The 23,557-nt window shown below is 36.7% G+C and overlaps 4 protein-coding genes across 18 annotated transcripts in view; 1 reads left to right on the forward strand and 3 right to left on the reverse strand.

Annotated features, from left to right (window-relative positions):
• Positions 1 to 12,127, forward strand: part of LOC119548778 (GTPase-activating protein skywalker) — a 43,475-nt gene extending 31,348 nt beyond the window's left edge. For 2 of the 15 annotated variants that reach the window (XM_037856333.1, XM_037856332.1), the window contains 9 exons: positions 2,042 to 2,244; positions 2,309 to 2,513; positions 7,212 to 7,336; positions 7,394 to 7,722; positions 7,788 to 7,959; positions 9,131 to 9,217; positions 10,517 to 10,675; positions 11,550 to 11,770; positions 11,840 to 12,126. In XM_037856333.1, coding sequence (XP_037712261.1) covers positions 2,042 to 2,244; positions 2,309 to 2,513; positions 7,212 to 7,336; positions 7,394 to 7,722; positions 7,788 to 7,959; positions 9,131 to 9,217; positions 10,517 to 10,675; positions 11,550 to 11,770; positions 11,840 to 11,981 — 1,643 coding nt within the window. In that variant the 3' untranslated portion in view covers positions 11,982 to 12,126. Of the gene's footprint in view, positions 1 to 2,041; positions 2,245 to 2,308; positions 2,514 to 7,211; positions 7,337 to 7,393; positions 7,723 to 7,787; positions 7,960 to 8,240; positions 8,271 to 9,130; positions 9,218 to 9,832; positions 9,890 to 10,516; positions 10,676 to 11,549; positions 11,771 to 11,839 lie in introns of all 15 variants that reach the window. The other 13 variants (XM_037856335.1, XM_037856334.1, XM_037856324.1 and 10 more) reach the window with 12 other exon arrangements.
• Positions 12,128 to 14,251: 2,124 nt separating this feature from the next.
• Positions 14,252 to 15,902, reverse strand: LOC119548780. The gene is made up of 3 exons (XM_037856340.1): positions 15,648 to 15,902; positions 14,955 to 15,107; positions 14,252 to 14,885 (listed from the first exon to the last, which is right to left on the reverse strand). The coding sequence occupies exons 1-3, from the start codon at positions 15,694 to 15,696 to the stop codon at positions 14,662 to 14,664; spliced, it is 426 nt and encodes a 141-aa protein (XP_037712268.1). The 5' UTR covers positions 15,697 to 15,902; the 3' UTR covers positions 14,252 to 14,661.
• Positions 15,903 to 16,113: 211 nt separating this feature from the next.
• On the reverse strand, positions 16,114 to 18,188 carry LOC119546783. Its single transcript, XM_037853339.1, has 3 exons — positions 17,730 to 18,188; positions 17,397 to 17,570; positions 16,114 to 16,625 (listed from the first exon to the last, which is right to left on the reverse strand). Exons 1-3 carry the CDS (start codon positions 17,779 to 17,781, stop codon positions 16,408 to 16,410), a joined length of 444 nt encoding a protein of 147 aa, XP_037709267.1. The 5' UTR covers positions 17,782 to 18,188; the 3' UTR covers positions 16,114 to 16,407.
• A 482-nt stretch (positions 18,189 to 18,670) lies between these two features.
• LOC119548197 lies at positions 18,671 to 22,805 on the reverse strand. The gene is made up of 3 exons (XM_037855326.1): positions 22,654 to 22,805; positions 22,422 to 22,595; positions 18,671 to 19,029 (listed from the first exon to the last, which is right to left on the reverse strand). The coding sequence occupies exons 1-3, from the start codon at positions 22,712 to 22,714 to the stop codon at positions 18,821 to 18,823; spliced, it is 444 nt and encodes a 147-aa protein (XP_037711254.1). The 5' UTR covers positions 22,715 to 22,805; the 3' UTR covers positions 18,671 to 18,820.
• Positions 22,806 to 23,557: the final 752 nt, after the last annotated feature.

Here is a 23,557-nt window from a genome sequence, read left to right on the forward strand (position 1 = left end):
CACTCAATTATACCAGTTATTATTGTTATTGCATTTGCTGCAATGAATACACACACCACACAGCACACACACCCCATATCTTATCGCTTTCAAGTAATTTGATAGTTCTAACCGAACTTTTATTGGCCCAATGCAAAAAAGATTTTTATTTTAGCGACATTCTAAACGCTGTTTAAATCGCCATAAAGTGAGCGAGCAAATAAATCAGTGGGTCTTCTGCAACTTAGTATCTGATTTGTAGTCCGATATTGATATGGGGCTGCCCGGCGCTATTTTTTTCGCTGGATTTCCACCTTATCAGCTATCGGCGATAAGAAGTGTGGGCATGCAAAAATCGATCAGCTGTCGTTGCCTGTAATGAGACATGTCCGCAGGGCAATCAATTACCCCCACACCGATAGCTAATCAATATGGCAGCCCCGATGAGGTTCAATGTGGCATTGAGGTGGTGGCCAGATACGGATGGAGGAGGGTCGGTGGTGGGGGATTGCTGGGAGGTGGGGTCTCGGGATTGTCCTACATACGCAGTTGACCAGCTGACCGGGGCGATAGTCGATCTACGGCTGTCACCTAATTGACACATCTGCTTGAAAAAGTGCAGGGGGTTGGGTTCAACTTAGTACAAAGTATCTGCTGTAAAATGGCTATATTATGTAGAGTCAACAATCTTATTAGGGCCTTTGCAAAATAGTGTTGTTATTACAACATTTTGTATTTATTGTTTGGTGTTTATTTACTTTATTTTTTATTTAATTATTAAGTAAGCCCCTATTAAACCAATTTTACAAAATGTTGCCTTACCTTATAAATACCTAATTAATTAATTGGCAAAATGTACTATCAGTACTTAGTTTGAGGACTGATAGTTACACTTTTTCAATGAATAAATAATTCCCCAGACTTTGACTCCCAATCAGCTGCATTAATGGTAGATAGATAACATTAGTGGGGAAAAACTGAATTCATTTTCCTGCGAATTTTGGAAAGCACTTAACATCTAAGTCTTTTGTGATATTCTGATATGGTTATTTCTTCCTGGAAAGCTTCCAAAAATATGAACTCTCCAATTAGCTGACCATTTCAGAAGAATTAATAAACCTTAACCACGTCAAACGTGTTAATTGTGGGAAATTTTATTTTGAGGAGCTTTCTGAAAACTGGCCAGAATCAAACACGAGCAGAGGCCAACAAAATTATTGCGACATGTTCATCATAAGTAAATATAATTCTTTTTATCAATGCTCAACTTATCAGATGCACCTTTTCAAGTATTTTATTTTGACCACTTGGGGCGTGAGTAATGTCGCTGCCTTACACACCAAAATTTAACTACTTATCGATGGTTCACAAGTATTTTTTTATATCTTGAGCTGTGCGGGTCTAAAGCGCCGCGCGACTTTGATGATAGTGGAGAAGGTTCCTTTGCACTGCCATTTGAATGGCTCTAGAGCGGTGATAGCCTCAAGAACCTCCATTATTAGCCATAACAAAAACAATCGTGTCATATGATTGCCAACGTGAAGTGAAGTGCCAAGAAATTCCGAAAACGGCAGCCTCGGCCACTTGAGGACTCTCCGAGTTTGTTTTCGAACATACAGTCTGCATGGCTAGAGGATCTGTTTTAGTTAATAAACTAACCTATGTGGGATTAGCTTGGAGATTAAACGAATATACTCTGCAATTTAAGAGCTGCAATTAGTTTGTTCTTTAAGTCGTTTTATCTACTGCAAGGTGCAAACTAGTTGAGATTAAGTGAAACCCAATAGGGGTATATCTGTAAGATAGCATTAAGTTTTATTTCGGTTTTCAAACATCTAATTGTTAAGTGTTTAATATGACGCACTGTAATAGACTTCAAAATAAAATGTTTTCAAAAGAAAGCACTATTAATAGTGCGATGTTAAGTGTATTTATAAGTCATTCTGTTTATAACAGGGGTGAACCTGTTGATATACCCTACATACATATATATAGCCTACTCCCACGGAGGACCCTTAATCTAACCCCATGTCTAATCAGTATCCCCTATCTTTGTTTACAGGCAAAGAGCCGGCACTGCGCTCCTACACCGAGATCCAACAGCTGTTGCAACAGGGCAAGAAACGTGACGTGAAGAACATACTCAGGGAGAACTCGTGGCCCATCAACTCCCCCATCCGATCCCAGCTATGGCCGATGTTGTGTGGCCAGCACCAGACCAAACAGCAGATGCTGGACGGCTTTTACTGGGAGATGGTCCACCAGGTGGGTGCCACATGCCATAGCCAAATCGCAATGTATATTAATGTATATTTCCACGATCTTTCAGGTCTTTGGCACCACGGAGCTGTCGGAGAAGCCGATCATGCTGCCCGCCTTTGTGGACGCCACCCACTGTTTGCCCTACCACTTGACCAGCACGGGACGGGCCGTGGCCGATCGCATCGTGAATGTCCTGGGCTACGACTGCCCCGATATTACCTACAGTCCAGTATTGTATCCAATTACATCGATACTTTTGCATTTCATGTCGGGTAAGTTATCGGGGTGCCAACACTCCACCATACACCATCTCCACTCCATCGCGCAAACGTGAATGTCAATATTTGATCGAGTCATTTTTATCGCCTCTACAAAGCACACAGCAAAATAACTGGCACAATTGTAAGGCTCTACACTCCAGGCCTCCCTATATGTATATTTCAAAATATATGTGTGCTTTATAGGAGGGGATTCTCGGCGCGTATCGCAGATGGTTGCAAATTGATGTATCGTGATTTTCTGGCTAAGTGATTTGGCCAACATGCAATGAGCTACCAAATAATTTGTAATGTAAATCTTGCTATTACTTTTTAGCGTGGGTACAGTGAAAATGGATGTTGTAGGGCATATAAAGGCATTTTGGGAATATAGGTACATAGAACTCCCCAAAAAAACGTTCAAAGTGTAATCCAATGAAAACTTCTTTGTTTACTGCTATTTGCCTCAATTCGTTATCTTTTACTCGATCCTGTAGAGTTTATAGTGTCTTCTTATTCATATAAATAAGTAAATATACTCATGAGCCGTACTGTACCGCACTGTACTTGACCATAGTCAAATGATCAACGTCTAACTGTCTGCTTTAGTTCCGCATTTGTTGTTGTTTTTGAAACATTTTCGTACTACTTTATTATCAGCTAATCATTATTTCATTGTTGTTATTGGTCGGCACAATAGCAAAATGGAATATTTAACTTACAGTATAGATTGTTTACTCGGAATTTGGTTTCATCCAGTCAGGTGTAGACTTGGAATGAGTAAAAATCCGCTGAATTCCGCTCCATCAATGAATGGGGGAATAAAAATGGAATACGAAATGAGCGATATTTTAGCTGGAACGAGACAAAAATATTGTTGCAACCTTCAGAGATCCATATCGGAAGTTCATCATGGGAATCGCTGCTTTGGAGGTCTAAGACCCAGATTAAATTGACAGCTGGTCATGTGCCTGACCCATTGATAACCCCTCATTAATGGCGATAAGTATTTTCCTCTGTAATCTAATCAATTGCAGATGGTACGCCCTAAACTAAATTCCATTTATAGAAATATCGAGACAATCTATCGATCTATCAAATGTTTTTGTCAAAGGTTATTATCCCATGCCCGTGGCAAAGTATCTCGGTTTGGTTTGGAATTTAATTATTTATACATATGTACATTTGTAGGAGCTTATTTGTGGGAGCTGTTGATAAGCTGATTTTTCGAGGAGGAGGTCAGGCAGTCTGTCACTCTGAAGGTTTGTTTACACTGTGCAAAATACTTTTGTCCTCCTTTCTGTCTGTCTGGCAGACATGTATAGATTTTATTCCTGTCTAGATCCCAAGGTAACTTTTCTACCTCCAAAGAAATCGGATTTTTTGCATCATCTAATGTAATTTAATGTAATGTAGTTTTTATAGGCATATTGAGAGTTTGTACTTAAAGTACATGTGACTAGGTTTATTATTAATCTGCCAAAGTGCTCTTAAACATTTTCTTCAATCATTGTTTTACTATATAGTTTTGATAAATTCTGAATTTATTTGCGGCATATAAACATAAAGAAACGTACCCAGACAATCACTGAAATAAAATGACAAAAAAATATCCAAAAAACGTCAAACCGAAAGACATATGAAAATAAATGAAATTAAAATTATCGCTGCTTTCAATCAACGCCTTTGAATATTCTTCACTTGTTCGAAATTTTTCGTGTGTCGTGTGTGAATTTTCAAGTTCAAGAGCCGCAAATAAACAAATGTTTAAAGTGATATGGATAGCCCATATGCATATGTCGTCCGTCTGTTTGCATTTCGTTGTTGACGTCATTGCAATTCGATTCGGTTTGATTCGTCTTTTTCTTTTGCAATTTGCGAATTTCGCCTGCGCCACTTAAAGTAAACAGAGAACGGAGAAAGAATTGGGAGAATTCAAGGCTCAATTCGGTTACTTAGTTTACTGACACGCATTTAAGTTAGTTGTGTATCTACAAGATACTTTGCCATCTCTTTCTTTGTATAAATGGGTCAGGGGAGATAATAAACAAAATTGGTTAAAATGTAGGATTTACATCAGATCTTTAAGTTTGACTGGGTCTTTTCTTTTTACTTTTTGTTCTAGAGTCTTCCATTTTTTTTTTCGTTCGTTTTCGCTTTCTGCCAACACGTGAGCATAAAATTCACATAAAACGCAGACTGAAGACCGTGCAAATGCGCACATATGTGTACTCTTTTGTTTATGGGTTTGTTTGCCAATTCTATTCTTCTGTTCTTCTCCATTCTTCACTCCCCATTCGTATTCCCCATTGTTCGGTTTGTGTTTTTGCGCCCTACCCAAACATTATCGCCTTGTGCATACTTGTTTTGCCCGATTTTTATATGGACTGCTCATCACCACATCAAATACATAGTTGGCAATGCCGGGCACGCACAATTCAGATTAAAATATATGGAATATTCTCCAGTACTTGGCTTTAATGGCCCGGTATGCTGACGTCAGTCTTGAGTCAGGTAGAGAGTGAAAATTGGAATACAACCCCTGGTTCAATTTGCATTTGACCACCCTTTTCCCTCGTACATATTCATAAGCTTTGTAAACAAACTGAAGGGGGAAGGTTTTCAATGTTTCCTAGATGTAAGAGTTGGCTTTCCCTATGTATGTCTTTTGTTATTCTGTAATTTTACGGAGAGATCCTACAGATACAGATAAAGATTGTGTATCTTATCACCTACAATCGGAAAACACAAAACAACTAGAGATAAACCTATTTACTTGTAAGGGTATTTCAAGCTTCTTCATAGCTGGTAAATTTAGAAACCGCCGATTAGCAATTCAAAAATGTTATCTTCGCTTTTATTAAAATTTATCAAGTGTGCTGTGTGCCTTCTTTCCGCTTTTGTTTTTGTCTTGGAATATTTGCATTGTTTATGTTTGAGTTTGTTGAGCTAATTAAAGCAGAAAGAGCAGATGGATTCCTGTTCTGTGTACTTCTATCTCGATTGTGGGTGGTTAGGCTATCTTCTGGCTATTTTTGGCCGGCTTATGCATCATAAATAACTCGGCACGTGCTCTCTGACGTCTACCTACTTTCAAATCCCTCTCATAAGCAAATTCGACCTTTGTCAATATTTAAATGTGGCTCAGTCTTCTTGGGAGATAGATATCATAGATATATAAGTTACAGCTCCTTCTACGGCGTGTGCTCTTTCGCCAGATCTTTAATTCTGCTCATCATCAGTTCTTTGATTAATTTCAATTGGAAATTGTTTACTTCTGCTTTTGTTCTGACTGATAATGATGATGAGGGGTCATTTAAATTTAAGTTGAATTGTGCCGAGCTGAATGCAAATGTTGGCAGATTATTGCGATTGCAATGACTGCTCTCTATAAATAGCAAGTGCCCTTAAATATTTAATAAACTTATCAAATGTTTGCCCACTTACTAGCCGTCTTTCCGCAACAGATAAAGTTCAGCCCGGTATATACGGCACTCCAGACTTTGCTCCAATCCAATCCCCGCTGGCAATTGAGAGCAATCTTGGGGGAACTAAGTGGAACCGCCTGGGGCCAGTGTAATCCACTGATAAGCCGGCAAAATCCACTGATAAGGCCTTTGTTTACTCTGCGGCATTTGAAACTAATTAAACTTTGTAATGCTACAGCAAATCAATCCGATGACTTCTTATCGCCCCGGCAGAAGTTCAAGTCGGTTCAGTATCTAAATTGAATTTAAAGTCCGCTCACTCCCCCACCCCCCAATTGAACTCTAATTGCTAATTACATACAATTACATTTTAAATGCCTGACAAATATTTTGAGGTGCGCTAAATGACTTGCGCACGACTGTCTGAAAAACAACTCGAGCAAAACTCCGAGAGGGTATTTATAGCACCACCACTTCGACATTGCATAATTTGATCTAATTTGGAAATCAAATAATCAGAACGCACATATACAGGGTTGTTGGGAAAAATTGTGCCAGCTAATTATGGAAAATTGAAGAGGGGCGTGGTGGTGGGTGAGCAAATGGCAAGGCGATGATGATGGTCAAAGTGCACTCCGCTGACGGATGTTGAACGCATTTTCAATTTAATTTGCGCTGCGTCATTGCGGTAATTCAGAGTTCTCCACAATACATACACCTACATATATATGTGCACACAAAACCATCTCCTCCCACTGCCTCCACCTTGGGATTACGTTTTCCTCCACCACAAATGCCATAAGTCAAGCTGCTGCAGTTCCACAACTTAAATTTAAAACGGATCTGGAGGGGATGGGGTTCAGGGCCTGGGGCTTCATAAATTGTGGCTTAGCCTAGGCCCGCTTTTAAATAGATAATTGTTAAGAGAACTGCCATACGATCTCACTTATGTACAAGTGGCAACGGGGCGTATTGAATATCGAACATTACGTATCCGACACGTTTGGTTCGTAAGCGAAAAGTGATCGAGTGACTATTAAAACGATTAAAAAAGGGCCTGTTCAACTTATGAATTATTTAACAGATTATTAATATTTAAATATTTTACATCAGTGATTATTATAGTTTGTCTTTATAATATCACAAATATTGAACTTGTGGAATGTTTTTAGTTCCAATAAGGTATTCTAAAATGTATTAGTCAATGAGCAATAACAACTGATAATATTATTCTTCCATTATGCATCCAAACCTATAATTTTAAACTTTTCTTTCTATATTACAGAGGAGGAGGCATACATGTGTTTGGCCGGTCTGGTGGGCAGCAAGGAGAAGGTATTCATCAATCAAACCAAACTACAGCACGAGGTCACCTGGAAGACGGTGATGCAGATAGCCAAAAAGCACACGGTATGTTGTGAGCCCCCACTCTCGTAAATCCATCTAATCAAAAGTGTTCCCTTGCAGAAAAGTGCAACTTCGTATTTCCAACGTATTTGCCCGGGCCTGAAGCTGGAGCGCATCTTCATGGACTGGTGCTGGTGGATTCTAGCGGGTCTACCCTTCCAGCATCTGGTGCGGATCATGGACTGCTACTTCCACGAGGGCATCAAGGTCCTGTACCGCGTGGCCCTCGTCATACTCAACCTGTTTCACAAGGAGTGCCAGTCGAACAACGAATGGAGTCCGGATAATATTAAAAACGACATTGGCAACGCGCTGATCAAGTTCTGCAAGAAGATACCAGTGTCGCCGGCGAAGCTGCTCCATGCCGCGTTTAGTATTAGGGGACTGAGGTAGCTAAGCACTAGAATTGTTATCTTAGAAATCTGTTTGTAATGCCCATTTCCATCTCTTGCAGTACCCAGTATATTTCTAGAATATTTATCAAGACTGAAATGCTACTAAAAAGCCGTTCTGTGCTTACCAGCGGTTCGAAGCAATTAATCAAATCGCGTTCAAGTGATAATCTGCCCACTAGTCAGTCGCAGGTCAACATCCAAATGATGTCGCACACCTTGACCATCCGAGAGGTATGTGAAGATAACCCCCTAATCCCCCTAATCGACACGCCCCCCCCAAAACCCACCATCACACGGTATACAGATTATATACAGAATACAAACAGAAACCGAGTTAGGCATTCCTTCAGTTAGTAATGACCCATATAAAACTATTTACACAGCACAGCACTACAAGCAAACACTTTGGTCTAATGGTAAACTCTGATTTATTTTTATTCGTTTTCTGTTTATGTTCCTCTCACAACTTCTTCAACTCTGAAACAACGCACCCAAAAAATAAACAAAACCAGAAGCTGCACTCCGAGAGCTGTCGCAATTTGGTATGAGGCTGGAAAAAGCTATACAAAATTATTATTAAAGACAATACTGATAATGCCGATGTTCGATTGATTCTGCTTGTTCTGTTGGTTTTCTTTCCACACTGTCTTTGAATGAGTTTCTTATCCATTTTATTAAGTTTCTCGAGTCGAGTTTTAAAAGCATGAAAGCAGGGAAATATTTTATATTTTTAATTTAAGGCAATTATGTGTATGTGTATATACGAAATGTACATTTTCGGAATTAACTGGATTGAGATTTCATGGTTTAAAGCCAGTTAATTCCCAATATCTCTTCCCAGAACCGATTCGACTCGATTTTTGTGTTCGTTCTGCTTCCACTTGACTTTTATTGTGTTGTGTTTGATCTCTGTCTTATTATTTCGCCGAATGAACTAACTTCTTGCCATTTTGCGTTTCGTTACTTATCAATCAAAGCAAAAGCACAGCCTCAAAAATAACCACATCTATTATAACCACACAGTACAGCTTTTTATTCGTTTTCGTTGCTTTTTGTTGTAATAAAAAATATACATACTATATTGCAAAGCCAATACTCACATACAGAGATACATAAACAAACAGAAATCCTCAAGTGAAATTGCTCCTTATATGAAATCTATATATATAAAACGTTATTTCTATTTTTCTTGTACTTTTTTTGCTGCCTTGGCAACGAATGAATGAATATTAACGATACTACAAAAATAATAATTGCAAAAAACCATAAAAAATTTGCGTACGCTTGATCAATGTATACATATTTTCGATATCGATGAAATACATTTCCACGGGTTCATTTGCCGCATTTTGGGTGCATACTGTTAAATATTTCATCCATCATGATTATGTATAAACCATAGGGCGAAAAGTCGCCCGGTCATAGAGCCATCGCAATGGGCGTTTATCCCATACACAATCTGAAAAGTCAAGCTTGTAAGAACGAAGATGTAAGTGAAAGTCAAAGTCCACTCCACTCCAATAAAAAGCCAATCAACAACAATCCCCACTGAGATATCCACACAACACACACTTTTAATCGTACTATAAGTATATATACCTCCAATATCTATGGAAGCTTTTGGCTCACGTTATGATTCCACATACCATACAATCCACAAAAACTGCATGAAGTGCCAGAATTCGTTTTCAGTCTGATAAAAATTAGTTGAATGATTCAGTTTTTGATTTTTGTTTGGTTTTAGCAATGATTTGCCAGTTTTTATCAACAAAAAATATTTTGTTAAGCCAGTTTAAAAGTAGAGTTGGCCTATCTTCGGTTTTAATTAAAGATATTTTAAGTTTTATTAATTTTACCAACTTTTATAGGGCATAAAAAGTATCCAAAAGTCCTGATTGTAACCGAAAAACTCCAAGAGGGGGTTACGAGATAAATATTATTTCTTGTTATGCCAGTTTTTTAGAACATAGAACATAGAAGAGTCAGTTAGCACAACTGTACCTACGGAACGGTGTAGTTATAAGTGGTTTTCATGTGACCCCCAGACCTCATCCGCCATATTGCATATAATTTTTGCTATATATCCATCTATATCTTTTCATAGCATTTTGGTTTGCCGGGCACAAAGAATTTCATAAAAACCTGGACGGATAGACAATTTGTAAGCATTGCATTGCATATTGAAAACCCTCCAACCTGTTTTCCCCATTCTATTCCATTGCCATTACCATCCATTACAAAATTCCATTAAAAAATTGAATGCAATTCCTTGAAATTCCCATCCAAAATTTATGAAAAACCGTTTTCCATACCGTGCCGTCTTAGAAAATATTTGGACAAGTTTTTATCTGTGTAATAGTGTCATTGTCCTGTCGTCATTTAATGTTAGAATTTGGCAGTTCATCTGAGAATTGGAAGAGCTGCGTAAAAAAATTAATTCATAAATCAGCTTACCGTTTGAGATGCGCTGCTGCCGCGCCGCTGCCGCCGCCGCTGCTTACAGTTTGATATGAACTGCGCCGTAGTTTACTATGTAGTTTTTAGCCCTCTTCGAGAGTTGTTGCCTCGTATATGTTACTTAACCCTGGCTTTTAGTTGTTACTCGTTAATTTTTTTGGCCTTTAAGTTCATGTTCTTTCACTCAACTTTACCCATGCCAACGTATTTTGTTCTGTCATTGGCTAATTGCTACCCCTTTCAATACGTTACTCGTAGTTGTAGCCCAGTTAAAGCCTGCAAACGGTTAAGAGAAGCGTTGCTAACAAAACTCCCCTTCGTCTTCCCATAGCTGTTCACGCTGTGGTCCTGGCTGCCCGTGCGGATAACAATGTACCAACCGGTGCTGCTATACACCACTGAGGAGCACGGCTGCTCGCTGACCACGTTCTACGTCCGGGTGGAGCAGCACGAGCCCACGCTGCTCATGATCAAGACGTGCAATAATGAGGTGAGTTGTTCGGTAAAAATGCATTTAAGGGGTAATGAATCGAGAGGTATTTCGAGGTCAGTTGGGTCAGGGTAGCTGAAAATGGCATTGGGGGTTCCAGATATTGCCAAAAGATAATACAGTGGTCGGCATAAGTATTTTGACAAAATAAAAGTTAAGTATACTCATAACTTGAATTTACTTCTTGTAAACTATAGGCATCAATGGAAAGGTAATTTCAATGCCGTTTGAATGATACAATACATTTCTTTACCCATTCAGTACTTATTGAAAAGGACGAATTTGTGTAAATCAACTTTGAAATTTAAAAAAAAAACTTTTTTCCTCGTCTTGAAAACTTAAATTTTTTGATGCAAAAAGTTTCTTCAAACAAAAATAATAGTAACTGCAAAAAGAATTTTTCAAATATCATTTTGCTTATATTTTTTATGATTTTTTGAAAGTGACAATGTCGGAAAAAATTTGTATGAAAAAGACAAAAATATGGCTCAAATGCCTGTTTTTAAGCATTTTCAAAAATTCATAAAAAATATAAGAAAAATGATTTTTGAAAAATTCTTTTTGCAGTTACTATTGTTTTTGTTTGAAGAAACTTTTTGCATCAAAAAATTTAAGTTTTCAAGACGAGGAAAAAAGTTTTTTTTTTAAATTTCAAAGTTGATTTACACAAATTCGTCCTTTTCAATAAGTACTGAATGGGTAAAGAAATGTATTGTATCATTCAAACGGCATTGAAATTACCTTTCCATTGATGCCTATAGTTTACAAGAAGTAAATTCAAGTTATGAGTATACTTAACTTTTATTTTGTCAAAATACTTATGCCGACCACTGTATATAATAATATTGTAATAATCAATAATGCTTCATTTTAGGTATTCGGGGCCTACTGTTCCTCGCGCTGGTTTGAAAGGAATGTTAAGGATGACAAGGGCCAGCGACAGGCCTACTTTGGCACCGGCGAAACCTTTTTGTTCTCCCTATATCCAGAGCGAGCCAAGTACCCATGGGTTGGCATTGAGGGCGACAAGGATCTGGGACACAGTTCCGAGCTGTTTATGGCGGCCGACTCAAAGATGATCACCATTGGTGGCGGGTAAGTTGTGCAACTGGCCATGATATCCGCCTGGTAACTAATGAAATGCTTACTTTTTTACGCCGATAGCGAGGGCCAGGCCATCTGGATGGACGAGAACATACGCTTTGGCAAGACGGACAGCTGCAAGACCTTCAACAATCCGCCGCTGTGTCCGTCGGGCGACTTCGAGATCCGGGTGCTGGAGGTCTACGGATTCGTGGGCATCTAAGAGAACCTCTCCTCAGTCTGACCGATATTGCCCGCCGATGATCAAGTGCTCAGCAAACCTGCTCGACCTTCCCCCCGCGTTTCCTACACCCACTCAAACACCTTCAGATTGCTTTCGCTTCCGCCCATTATTGGCGGACGCCGATAAAACCAAGATGAGAAAATGTGTAAACATTTATAAAAACCTATTTATAAATATGTATCGAAAGTGGCCAAGCAGCAGCAAATGCCGCCGTTGTCGTGTTAATGTTAAATGTTAATGAAAAAAAAAATGCAAAACTGAAACAAATTATATATTATATAATGGAAATACTCTGTGAGTTCAAGTTTCAAAACGCAAAGCTTTGAAATTACAATACCCTAGTTGTTATAACCCCTATACATGATATCTTTACAAGCATATACATAAAGAATTATTATAAAGTGTATATCTAAATGTAAAACGTATTTCTATAGCCATGAACCGCAGCAAAGAAAAAATATTCCTTAAAAATTGAAAGCAGAAAACAACACCAGAAAACTTGGGCTGCAAACTTCATTATTGTTTACTAGCGTTATTATTTCATTTAGTTTATAAATTATGTATTTTTTCTTTCTGTAAACCAAATTTACTGACTTGACTGAATTCGTTATTAATGTTATTAATATTATTATTGCTATGTGTATAGAAAGTGTAACTTGTAAATTGCATTGAAAACAACCGAATGTTTATGAAAGTTGTCCCCCATTTGGTCGCAAAATATATAGATAAAGCAAAACCAAACCTCTTTCGATTAGTGCTGCTGCTGCCGCCAATGATATGCTCAGATACTACAGATATATATACCATAGTTTAAATAGCCCCCAATTTGATAAATATAAAGCTAAGGCCCTTAGGCAGCGGAATTTGTAGTGATTTCAAAGTGCAAAAAGAGTAAAAAAAAATAGCAGGCAGTGGAAAGCTCTCACCCGTGTGCAATTGATCTCAAAACGAAAAACGGAAAACAAAGAAATGTATTACAAGTTGAAGGCTACATAAGTAGGCATAAACAAAAACGGAGAACAATCAATAATTATTTTAAGATTCCATTCCATTTTCAATACCAACGAAATTCTTTGCTCACCTCCACCCAAAAACTGCACGTACACAAAATTTTTGCACATTTTTCTAGTCAATTTTTATGTTTAACAAAAAGAACATGGTGTGTTTCCTCCCATTTCCCTCGAACTTAATACCCATTTGCCTTTGAGTAACTGCAGATTCCGCTGTTTTATTGATCGTTGCACTACTAAAACGAATTGTTACAATTTAATGAAGAAACCACAACGAAAATTGAGGAGTAGGGACAGTAGTGACCACCGATTGCAGTGTATGACAGGCAACACTTCACAACCATAGCATTGCGGAGCTGGTACTCCACAAATCCAAAACCAAACTAACGTACCCAAAAAAAATTGAACCCTTCCATCAAAACCCAAGTCACCTGCAATCTGTGGGTTAGAAAGAGCAGCAGTGGAAAGCAAACTAAATATGAATAGTTTCTAGGTTTTAAACAAACTCTCTGTGTTGTTGTTACTATGATTCAATGTATATGTGTACGCAGCATTAAATAACCGAACTCTTCATTATATACCCAACTACAAATAGTTGAACAAGTTGAACCATACAAGCTAAAAATATTGAAAAAGCAAATCTGTTTGTTATTTGTTTCTGAGTGTGAATCATGTTGAAACAATAAGTTTTACTATATTTGGTTGACTAATTATTATACGCGGATGATATGAATTGTTGATAGTGCTTAAGTCGGGACGCGCTTGGCAGCTGTCCTCGATGGATTCTCTGAGATTTCTCGGGACATTGCCAATATGGACAGTATTTGGTAAAGCATAACAAACAATCTTTTGTACATAAATTGTTTTCTATCTGAATTGTTCTCAATGTGTAGTTTATAAACAATATCTTGATAAATATCCATATATTTATATTTGAGTGTTATTTATGTGTAGCCCAGAAACTGACATAACTATAATCCGCAGTTAAAACCCAGAAATATTGATAAACCAAGGTGTTATCCATACCCACATACAATAATTTATACAATAAACTGGATATATATGAAAATCTAGATGTGTTTGACGATCAACAAATGTATTGATTAAAAATTGAAAAAGCGATTGTGTGTATCGATTTTGAAATGTTATTTTTTATTTATTTTATGCATATTTTGTAATTTATAAATCCTAATTACAATACACACATACACATACTTGCATACACACACGCAGATAAAGTAGGAGACGAGTAAATTTTATTCAATAAATTATATTAAATCAAACAAGAATAATTATATTATAAAAAGATATATGTATGTTAAATCATTTTAGTGGATGTATAAAAACAATGGAAAGAAAATCAAATAAAATGAAAATTTAAAAAAAACAGCCAAGGGAATTATTTGTGGCTTGCAGTCGAACTTCCACGACTAAAATCCGTCAAGTTCGAGCTCATATCTCTCAAAACCATCAATATAACAACTTTGATTTTGACTAAAGATGGTTTTAGTTAGAAAAGTTCGACCGCTAGTGGTTCTGTTTGTAAGTGGTCATAAGGATACATTAAAATTTTTCAAAATACTGGAGTATATGCTGGGTTATAGGATACATTGAAGAGAAGTCGCCTTTCTATGCGCTTCTCATCTTTCTTAGTTGGTAAATAGGATAAGTAGACCAAGTGCTATAAAGACATTTGCCAATGATAGTGCGATTGTTCCTGGTGCTGCATTGCACAGATCCGTGTCGCAGACCGTACATCCCAGGAAATTCATAGATGGCACAACAGGATCCGGTCCGTCATCGCAATTAAGGTTTATCGGGGAGGAGTCGCCGTAGTAGCAGGAGCGCCTCACAAAGCGGGTGTCTCCAGGAACTGCCAAGAAATCAGCGATTGGTTAGGGCTTCTCTTAACCTATTTTCCCGAACTTTTAGGTATACTCACTTCCCTCATGGTACTTGGTAAGGCAGGTGGCCTCCGCTCCTTGGGTTTGCATGTTCGCATCGCAATCCATCGTGGATATGTCATCGCCAGTGAATTGCTCCCCACACCCTGGATTATTGACGGAATCACATTCGTAGCAGGTAATGGCCCGAGCTGGTGACGACATGCGTAAATATGTGTGTCAACGCGAGCACACAGAAAAGAAAACAATGGATCGAAATTGTATTCAAAATTTGCTCATCTTTGTATACAATTTGTATGCAAATATTACCTTGTCATTTAATGATCTTTATTTTTATAGTGGAAAACAAAGCAAAGTGTTATTTGACATTCCAGACAGCTTTTATTGTGGATTCTTTTTTTAATTTAATTAAGTTCCGATGCTACCTTTTATTTAATAATTTAAAAAACATGCCTTTTATAAACTTTTGATTGAGTTAGGGCTAAAAAATATTTTTATGACATAAAAGTGTTTTCGAGGAAAATGTAAAATTTTATCTAATTTAATTAGTAGGGCATTACTTAATACAGAAGTGTTTCGGATGAGGAACTTATTAAAGATTTCAATTTAAAACAATTTTTTTAAAGTAGAAAATGGAACTCAGATTTATTGTTCTGTATCTTTGAGGGAAAATTATTTTTTGGAACATTTTAAAATATGAGGATGGGATGAGTTCAGGGCGAGAAGCTCACCTGAGCTGGCCAGCGTGACGAGAAGAAAGAGCGAGGCAAGCAGCGCCATCGTACCGCCCCCGAAAACAGTTGATCCCACTGTCCGGCGGTCGCGGTGAGTCAATAGCTATAGCTATAGCGATGCCGATACGTGCGCGAATACAGATGTTGTCTTCTCAGCTGCCGGACCGATTTTAATCACATGATAGACCCACTATATAGTCGCGAACCGCCGACCACCGACCACCGACTCGTAGCGTTGCACACACGCGACTGAACTGAACTGAGCTAAACTGAATGAGCGAACAATCGCATTAAGAATGTGAATTTGATTTTCCTAACAGATTTTCATTTCTCCCCCCGTAGGCATTTTTCTGGCCAACGCGTGTTGACATTGTGCCCTGCCCTTTCCCCCGCCTCCATCGTCGATCCATTTGTTTCAGGCAAAAGTTCATTAGTGGCATTTGAACAAATAAACAATTTGGCATTCTGTGTAAAATTATTTTTTATTAGTTTGCATTTGGATCGTTCGAATTTTGTTTGCCAGCTTTTTGGCTCATTTTTGCTGATGTTGCTCATACGCCCTGTTTACCGTTGATTGACCATTAATGCAGTGGGGAAGATTTGGCTGTTGTGTGTTTGGTGCTAAGTATGTGGGCGTTGGTAATTGATAGTTTTTGTCCTGGGGAGTACATCTAAATTGGACTAGATTTTACTTAAGTTATTGTGCCTTTTAATGTGCATTTTATGCCCCAAATTTTAGCTGCTTTTTCCCATCATTTCAGAGTAGTTGAGGTGCCAAGAGAAACAAGACCAGACTGCCGAATATTTTCCATTTGTCCACTGGACCTTCCGCTCCATTGCAGTAGTTCTCGTTGTCGCACACATAACAACTGCTATTCTGCACCGCCGTCAGTGTGGGATCCATTTTGCACCCCACATCGGTGGCATTTACATCGCCAAAATAGCAGCCTCTAACAATCTTGCGTACGCCATTTTCTGCGAAAACAAAACATTTAGTTAGTCTACTTTCAGGCTGATTTCCCATAAACAAACAGATCTTATATGCTCGTGGTTTAATAGGCTTGTACATAATGTCCAAAACATCAAGAGATTCCTGCTAAGTCTATAAAAATTTCGCATAAACAAGCATATCTTATATGCTCATGCTTTAATAGGCTTATACGTATTGTCCAAAATACCAAGAGATTGCTGCGAAGTTTATGAAAATTTAAGGTCACAGCTGTCTGAACAGCAGCAATACAATGTGTCATTTCTTTGGGTAATTAATGATTTTATTTGTTTTGATTTACGTCACATGCCATGTGGAGCAGTTTTTTTAGAATACAACCAATTGGAGACTTAAATTATTTTTTATGGAAACAAGATTTTAATATGATGCATTTGTTTGTTTTTTTCCGGTTATTGAACCGTTCTTTGTTTATATTATATGGCTTTGATTTAAGACTTTACTAAAGCACCTTAAAATATGTTTTCATTTAAATGTTTTAGTATTCTTGTTATACAATTTCTCTTAGCTTGATGTGCAATGAAAATGTCATAAATCACTTCAAACTGCCACTAGCCTTACAGTATTATAAAAACAAATACCAATTGTTTGTTTTGTTTAAGAAATGAAAGCAGCAAGGAATATTTTATAAGTTTCGTCATTCGTTACGATTGATTTGATTGCAATTACCATATTTAAGTATAATATTATGCTTATGAAAAGAATAAGTTTTGATAATAGATATTCTCCATTAAACTTACCTTTGAAAATCCGTTTCAAACAGGCCGTGGCATTCACGCTGAGCAGATCGCTCTCTAAAAACCGCGGCGGGGCTATGAAGGCGCAGTCGAATTTGAAATAGTTCTCCACTTCGAAATCCTCGCCACAACTCGGGTCGTAGACGGATTCGCAGGCGAAACACTTGATGGCGTAAGCTAATGGCATTGGGGAGATGAAACGATCAGAGATGAGTCTTATTTATGGCAGAAATGAGATCAGATGGGGGACAGCCGATTCGTCGGCAAACACAAAACTCAAAATACAAAGAACAAAATCGAAAAACAAGTCCAAATTCAAACAGATCAAAAACAAACCTGAATCCAGCAGCGCTATGAGCGCGCCAAACAAAAGTAAATATTGCCGCATTGTTGATGAGAAGAAAATAGTTCCGCTACCTTTCTTTGGAATTTGGTTTTTTTTTGTGTTTGGAATATGTTTTATTTGACCGTTTTATGGAAAACAATTCAAGTAGCAGTCTTATTTATAACTCTGCTTAACGCAATTGAAACGATCCGCACAAGATTCAAATATGAAACACATGTATATCCGTTGTGAATAATATAAGTATGTGCAATATAAAGAAATGTATGATGTATATTTTCTTTTCCACTAAATGACTTTTACATATTTATTTAGCTGTTGGTACGTAAGGAAATTAAACTGTAAACACGCCTTGCCAATTTTGCCTGAGTTTTTTTATTTTGATTTTCCCCGATTTCCCGGCTAAATTCTTGGAGCCGTCTGACAGTCGACGTCCGCACACGAAATCGAACTAAAGGAATGCCAAAAGCATTTTCCAAATTCAACTCCTTGCCTTTTTTCTCTTTTTTTTGCTCGAAGCTCTCTTCTTTTTTTGTGAGGGAAACACTTTATGTCCATTTCGCTTGGCGTCATCGCTCAGCGCTTTAATTTGTCTAAATTTAATGAACATTTTGTGTTCTACTCATCAGCCGAGTGGAGATTTGACGCTGAATTTATAGCGCACATGTGGGAGGTGGCAGGGGAAAAACTGGGAGTGTATGGTCAAGACCCGAGGAAAATCACAGAGAGAACTTTTCCGGCTGTTCTATAAACGTCGGCCAAGAGAGTTCCAAAAGGTAAGCGAAAAGAGAACAAAAGAACAGACGTTTTGTGGGTGAGGAAACGGGTAAAAGTGTGGCCAGGCACGCATGGATTTCCCCTTTCTCCAACTCCCTCAGTATCAATAAAAAACTCGCCAGTTAATTGAATCAATACCAATAAAATGCCTATTAACTTAAATGAGAATTTCAAATAAATTACGTGATTTTTATTGTGGACAAAAAAAGGTGTATAACATTTAAAAGTGACTTAAGCGCTTGTGGGCTTTTCAAAAGCAGATTCGATATGGTTGCTATCGGCGGCACTACTTAAGAATACTACTAATTTAGGCCAATAGACGAGCTAGCCCGAAGAAGAGTAGGATAACTCCGGCAATCGGGGCCAGGGCGGAGGATCCATTGCACTCGTCCTTGGTGCAGACCTCGCAGCTGAGCAGCTTGTTAGTCGTCAGGTTGACATCGGTCTGACATCCGGTCTGTTTGTTGTTGAGGTCGCCAAAGTAGCAGCTCCTCACTATCTGGGGGTTACCGGGAACTGCAAATGATAGATTAAGCTTTAATTTAAAATCACATTTGCGAAAAGTTTTTTTTAATTGTACTTTCTATAACATCTAAACAATACCCATATTCTGTTTGAGATTCTATAATCGTTTTGATATGTCTTAATGGAAATATACACTGATAAAAATGGAATAATAAAAATTAATATCTGCATTTTGAAAAAAATTTTAATCATTTTGAAAAAAAGGGAATAGTAAAAATAAATTTTGTTTATATATTCAATCTAAATACATAAACAAAGTGTTTAATACAAAACATTAAAAATTGCGTGATTGTATATGCAAATATTTAAATCAAGTTTAAAAAAATATTATTCTTGATATTAGTCACATTTACTTTAAGTATTTGAAGTCATTTTAATAAATTTTAATTAACTTAAGATAAATATTTTCATACTTAAGGTAAATAAAAATCGCAGTAGTTAAAAAACATATCAACAATTGAATATAAAATCCTCGAATTTACTAGGTTTTTTTTATAAGTGTACTTTGGTTCATAAATATTTTTTGCAATTTAATTCTCTAATTAATCTATTAGACTGTGTTGTGTACACTAATGCGTACGTAAAGAAAAATGTATGGTAGTGGCCAGTCAAAATTCTTATTTTCAGCATTACATTTTATACGTGTTTGGACTTTTAATTCTATTTGTAGTCTTCCATCCATTTCTTATATACTAAAACGTTTGCATTGCTTCATCTTTGGCTGATTAATATCCAAAGAAATGTATATCTGGTCAAACCTTGAATATCTTTTGTGTAAAACTAAAATTGAAATGAACATTGGTAACAAATTTGGTTCCATATAAAGTCAAAATTTATTTATTTACTTCCTAGATAAAAGAAAAAGTTTGAAAATAACAACCAATGCAATTTCATCATTTTTTGCTTTTACCTCAAAACGGCTTATGAATAATTTTATCCATTAAGAAAAAATAACATGAAAATTACATGGGCTTTAGAGATCTTTCTTTATCCCTCTTAATGTTAATTAAATACTATACTATTTTTGTAGAATGATGAGCTTTAGAGATCTCTCTTTATTCCTCTTTATGTTAATTAAATACTAAAGTATCTTTGAAGTATCATGGAGGTGTCAGTGGATGTGTCAGCAAATACTAGTATATCTGTGACTAATTTCCCAATTGACCGACAATCAATTATAGCTGCCACTCCCTTAACTAGCTAAAATACGAATCAACACAGATGATTCTTAATGCAACTAATGAACAATTGCCTGAAATGAGGTTGCGGTCACCGAGCATAAATACTCCTCAGATACCACTGGAAAATAAACTGGCTGTAATTATTCAGAAAGCAATATAGACCCAAGAGAATATTTATGCCTGACAATCGCTATGCAATCAAGCAAATTGTCTGAAAAAATAACTCAAATAGGTACTTCAGTACTAACATTTACAGTTCATGATGAATTTTTAATGAAGTGAACATATTGCTGAGGGACTGGGACTAATCTCCGTTGGGTTAAACGCACACACTTTATCATTAAAGTATGGTTTCTAAAGAAGGCTGGAAAACTGAGGCTATAGATTATAATATGAATATTTCACTGATAGTTTGGAAAGGAAAAAACAAGCAGATGACTCTTATCTGCACCCAAAAAAAAAATCGCCCTTAAATCAAGAAATTCGCCCTTAAATCAAGAAAATCGCCTATGATTTTGAGCCAACGGCGACTCGCCTATATTTTAAGTAAATAATTTTCTTGAATTTATGGTTTGCCATTTCTGGAAATAATGACAAATTGTTCTTAAATGTATGGTAAATAACCTTAAAATTAAGGAAAATTTTCTTAAAATAAGAAAAAAAATATTTATTTTGTAAGATTACCTTTTTCTACATTTGAGGAATTTGGTTGGTTTTGTATACCAATTTTGGATTTTAAATGGATAAAACCGTTTCTAATTTTAAAGGCAATTATTACATGGTAATATAGTATATAAATTTTTATATTTACCTGTATTTATGTAAGATTTATTTTATATAAATACTTTTTATAAACATATAAATAACAAATGGAAAAATCCTTACCTCAGACAACCCCGGCATGAACTCGAACCCGCAACTGCTCACACCATAGCCAGACGTCTTAACCATTCGGCCACGCGTGCTTCTTGTCATACAATGACTAAAGAGGGCTATAGTGCTTTTGGTCCAGCTTTACGCATACCAATAACGTTTATTCTAATCTAAACTCTTTTAACAACCGTTTAAACAATTTGGTAAATAGAAAAGTGAAACTAATAAGAATAAAAATTAAATATATTTAAAAAAAAAAGAAAAATAAATAAACGAAGGGTACACTTGCCGTGGCGTGGGCTCGAACCAGGTACTTTTGTAGGATTATTTATTGACCGGACGTCTTTACCAGCTAGACCACCATCAAAATGTATAAAAAAAAGTCACTTTTTCCTTAAAATATGGGTATTTCTTTACTAAATTTAAGTAAGAATTTACCATTATTTCAAGAAAAAAAATCAAGAAAAATTCGCCATTAGTTAAAGAAAAATTTTTATTCTTCCTCTTCTTCTTTACAAAGAAAAAAAAAATATGGCGAAATTCCGTAAATTTTAGAAACTTTTTCTATAATCAAGAAAATATTTCTTAATTCAAGAAAATATTTCTTAATTCAATGGCGTTTTAAAATCACGGGCGAATTTCTAATATTTATGGTAATTTTTTTTTTGAGTGTGTACCCTCTCTGTATAGACATACGGGTACTATATGAGTGTACATCATGCGTTGTTTCTATTATAATCTTCATGAAATACATATTTAACTGGAAGGCATCCAATAAAGACTTAAAGATCTTGAGCATTTATTTATCATTAAGGTATGGTTTGTAAAGAATGCTGGAAAACTGAGGCTATAGATTATAATATGAATATTTCACTGATAGTTTGGAAAGGAAAAAACAAGCAGATGACTCTTATCTGTACCCTCTCTGTATAGACATACGGGTACTATATGAGTGTACATCATGCGTTGTTTCTATTATAATCTTCATGCAATACATATTTAACTGGAAGGCATCCAATAAAGACTTATAGATCTTGAGCATTTCTATATATATTTCGGTCTTTTGACCTTATACCATAGGCGCAGTTGCTTTTCTGTATAAATATAAATGATATAGTACTAAAATAGTTGTGTAGTTTTCACCTTTAAATTATTATCACCCTTATAATTAGAATATTAATTAAATGTAATAATGAAAGCTCTGGTATGTGGCAAGCCCTACCTTAAAACCGTAGCCCCAACTAATTGATCACTTTAAACTGTCTATGTGTGGGCAAACGATAAGATGAGATCATGGTTATTAGAAGCGATCCCAATGACCGTACTTACTTTCGATTGTTTGCTTCATGCAACCGGTTGCATTGCGAACTGGGAAAAAGTTTTGAAGGAATCGTGGAGGCGCCGTCCTGGAACAATCCAAAATCAGATCAGCATCGGACTCTATATCCTTTCCACACTTGGGATTCGTCAAGGAATCGCACTGATAACACTTAATGGCATAACCTGCAAATCCACAGATTTGTAAATTAATTTGATAACAAAATTCCATGTATTATCATACCCGTGCAGGCCAAAGTGGCCAAGACGGTGAAAGCCAAGATCAGTTTTAAATTTGACACCATTTTTAGTTTGGGAATTTATGTTTTCGACTATCTCTTGAAGCAAAACTTGACTGCACGATGTCTAGCGAACGATTGTGAGCCATATCTCAGCGTTCAGTCCATTGTCCATTTTTTTACTCAATATCAGCATTTGGCTCACTCAAAATCGAGCTTCCACTCGTAGTGACCGTGATTTTTTTTCTTTGCGCACGTTGCATGTTTGAGTTATTTGTTTTTCAATTTGTATAAAAGCTGGCGCAATGTTTTTTCTTACAAGATTTGACACACAAACGAGGCGCATATACATATGTATAAATTTTAAGAATTTTCGCTGACTTGTTTGGGGTGATGTCAGCCGTTTTGTTGGTTATTTTTGTTTTGATTTGCCATTCTGATGAAGACAAACCCGACTTCCCCAAAACTTGCTGTAAATAAATCGGTTCTTTCATATTTTTTTTGGAAGTGTTGTGCTTCGCTAAGCCAAACTCATTTGAATGTCAAGTAGGTCCCAAATCGCTGGAATCGTCATCGTTTTTAAACCAGTCGCCTTTTTAATTCTAGTGCGCAGTTTGAAACACATTCGAATATTTGACTCAATCTCATTGTTTTGCCACTTTTAGCAATTAACAACGTTCGGAGCTGTCACCTAACGATATGCACTAACTCAACGAATCTCAGGCCCTTGACGTATCGATATTGTATGAATCACTGTTCATTTTACTGTTTTTAATAACGAATTTATATTTTTGAGCTGCTTTAATAATTCCGATGAGGAGCAAAAAACTCAATGGTCGATTAGCTCGACTATCAAATACCCCTTAGGAAAGTTATGTTAAATTAAAAGTAGGTATACTTAATTTTTCT

The sequence above is a fragment of the Drosophila subpulchrella genome, chromosome 2L, assembly GCF_014743375.2.
Source record: "Drosophila subpulchrella strain 33 F10 #4 breed RU33 chromosome 2L, RU_Dsub_v1.1 Primary Assembly, whole genome shotgun sequence".
Taxonomy (NCBI): domain Eukaryota; kingdom Metazoa; phylum Arthropoda; class Insecta; order Diptera; family Drosophilidae; genus Drosophila; species Drosophila subpulchrella.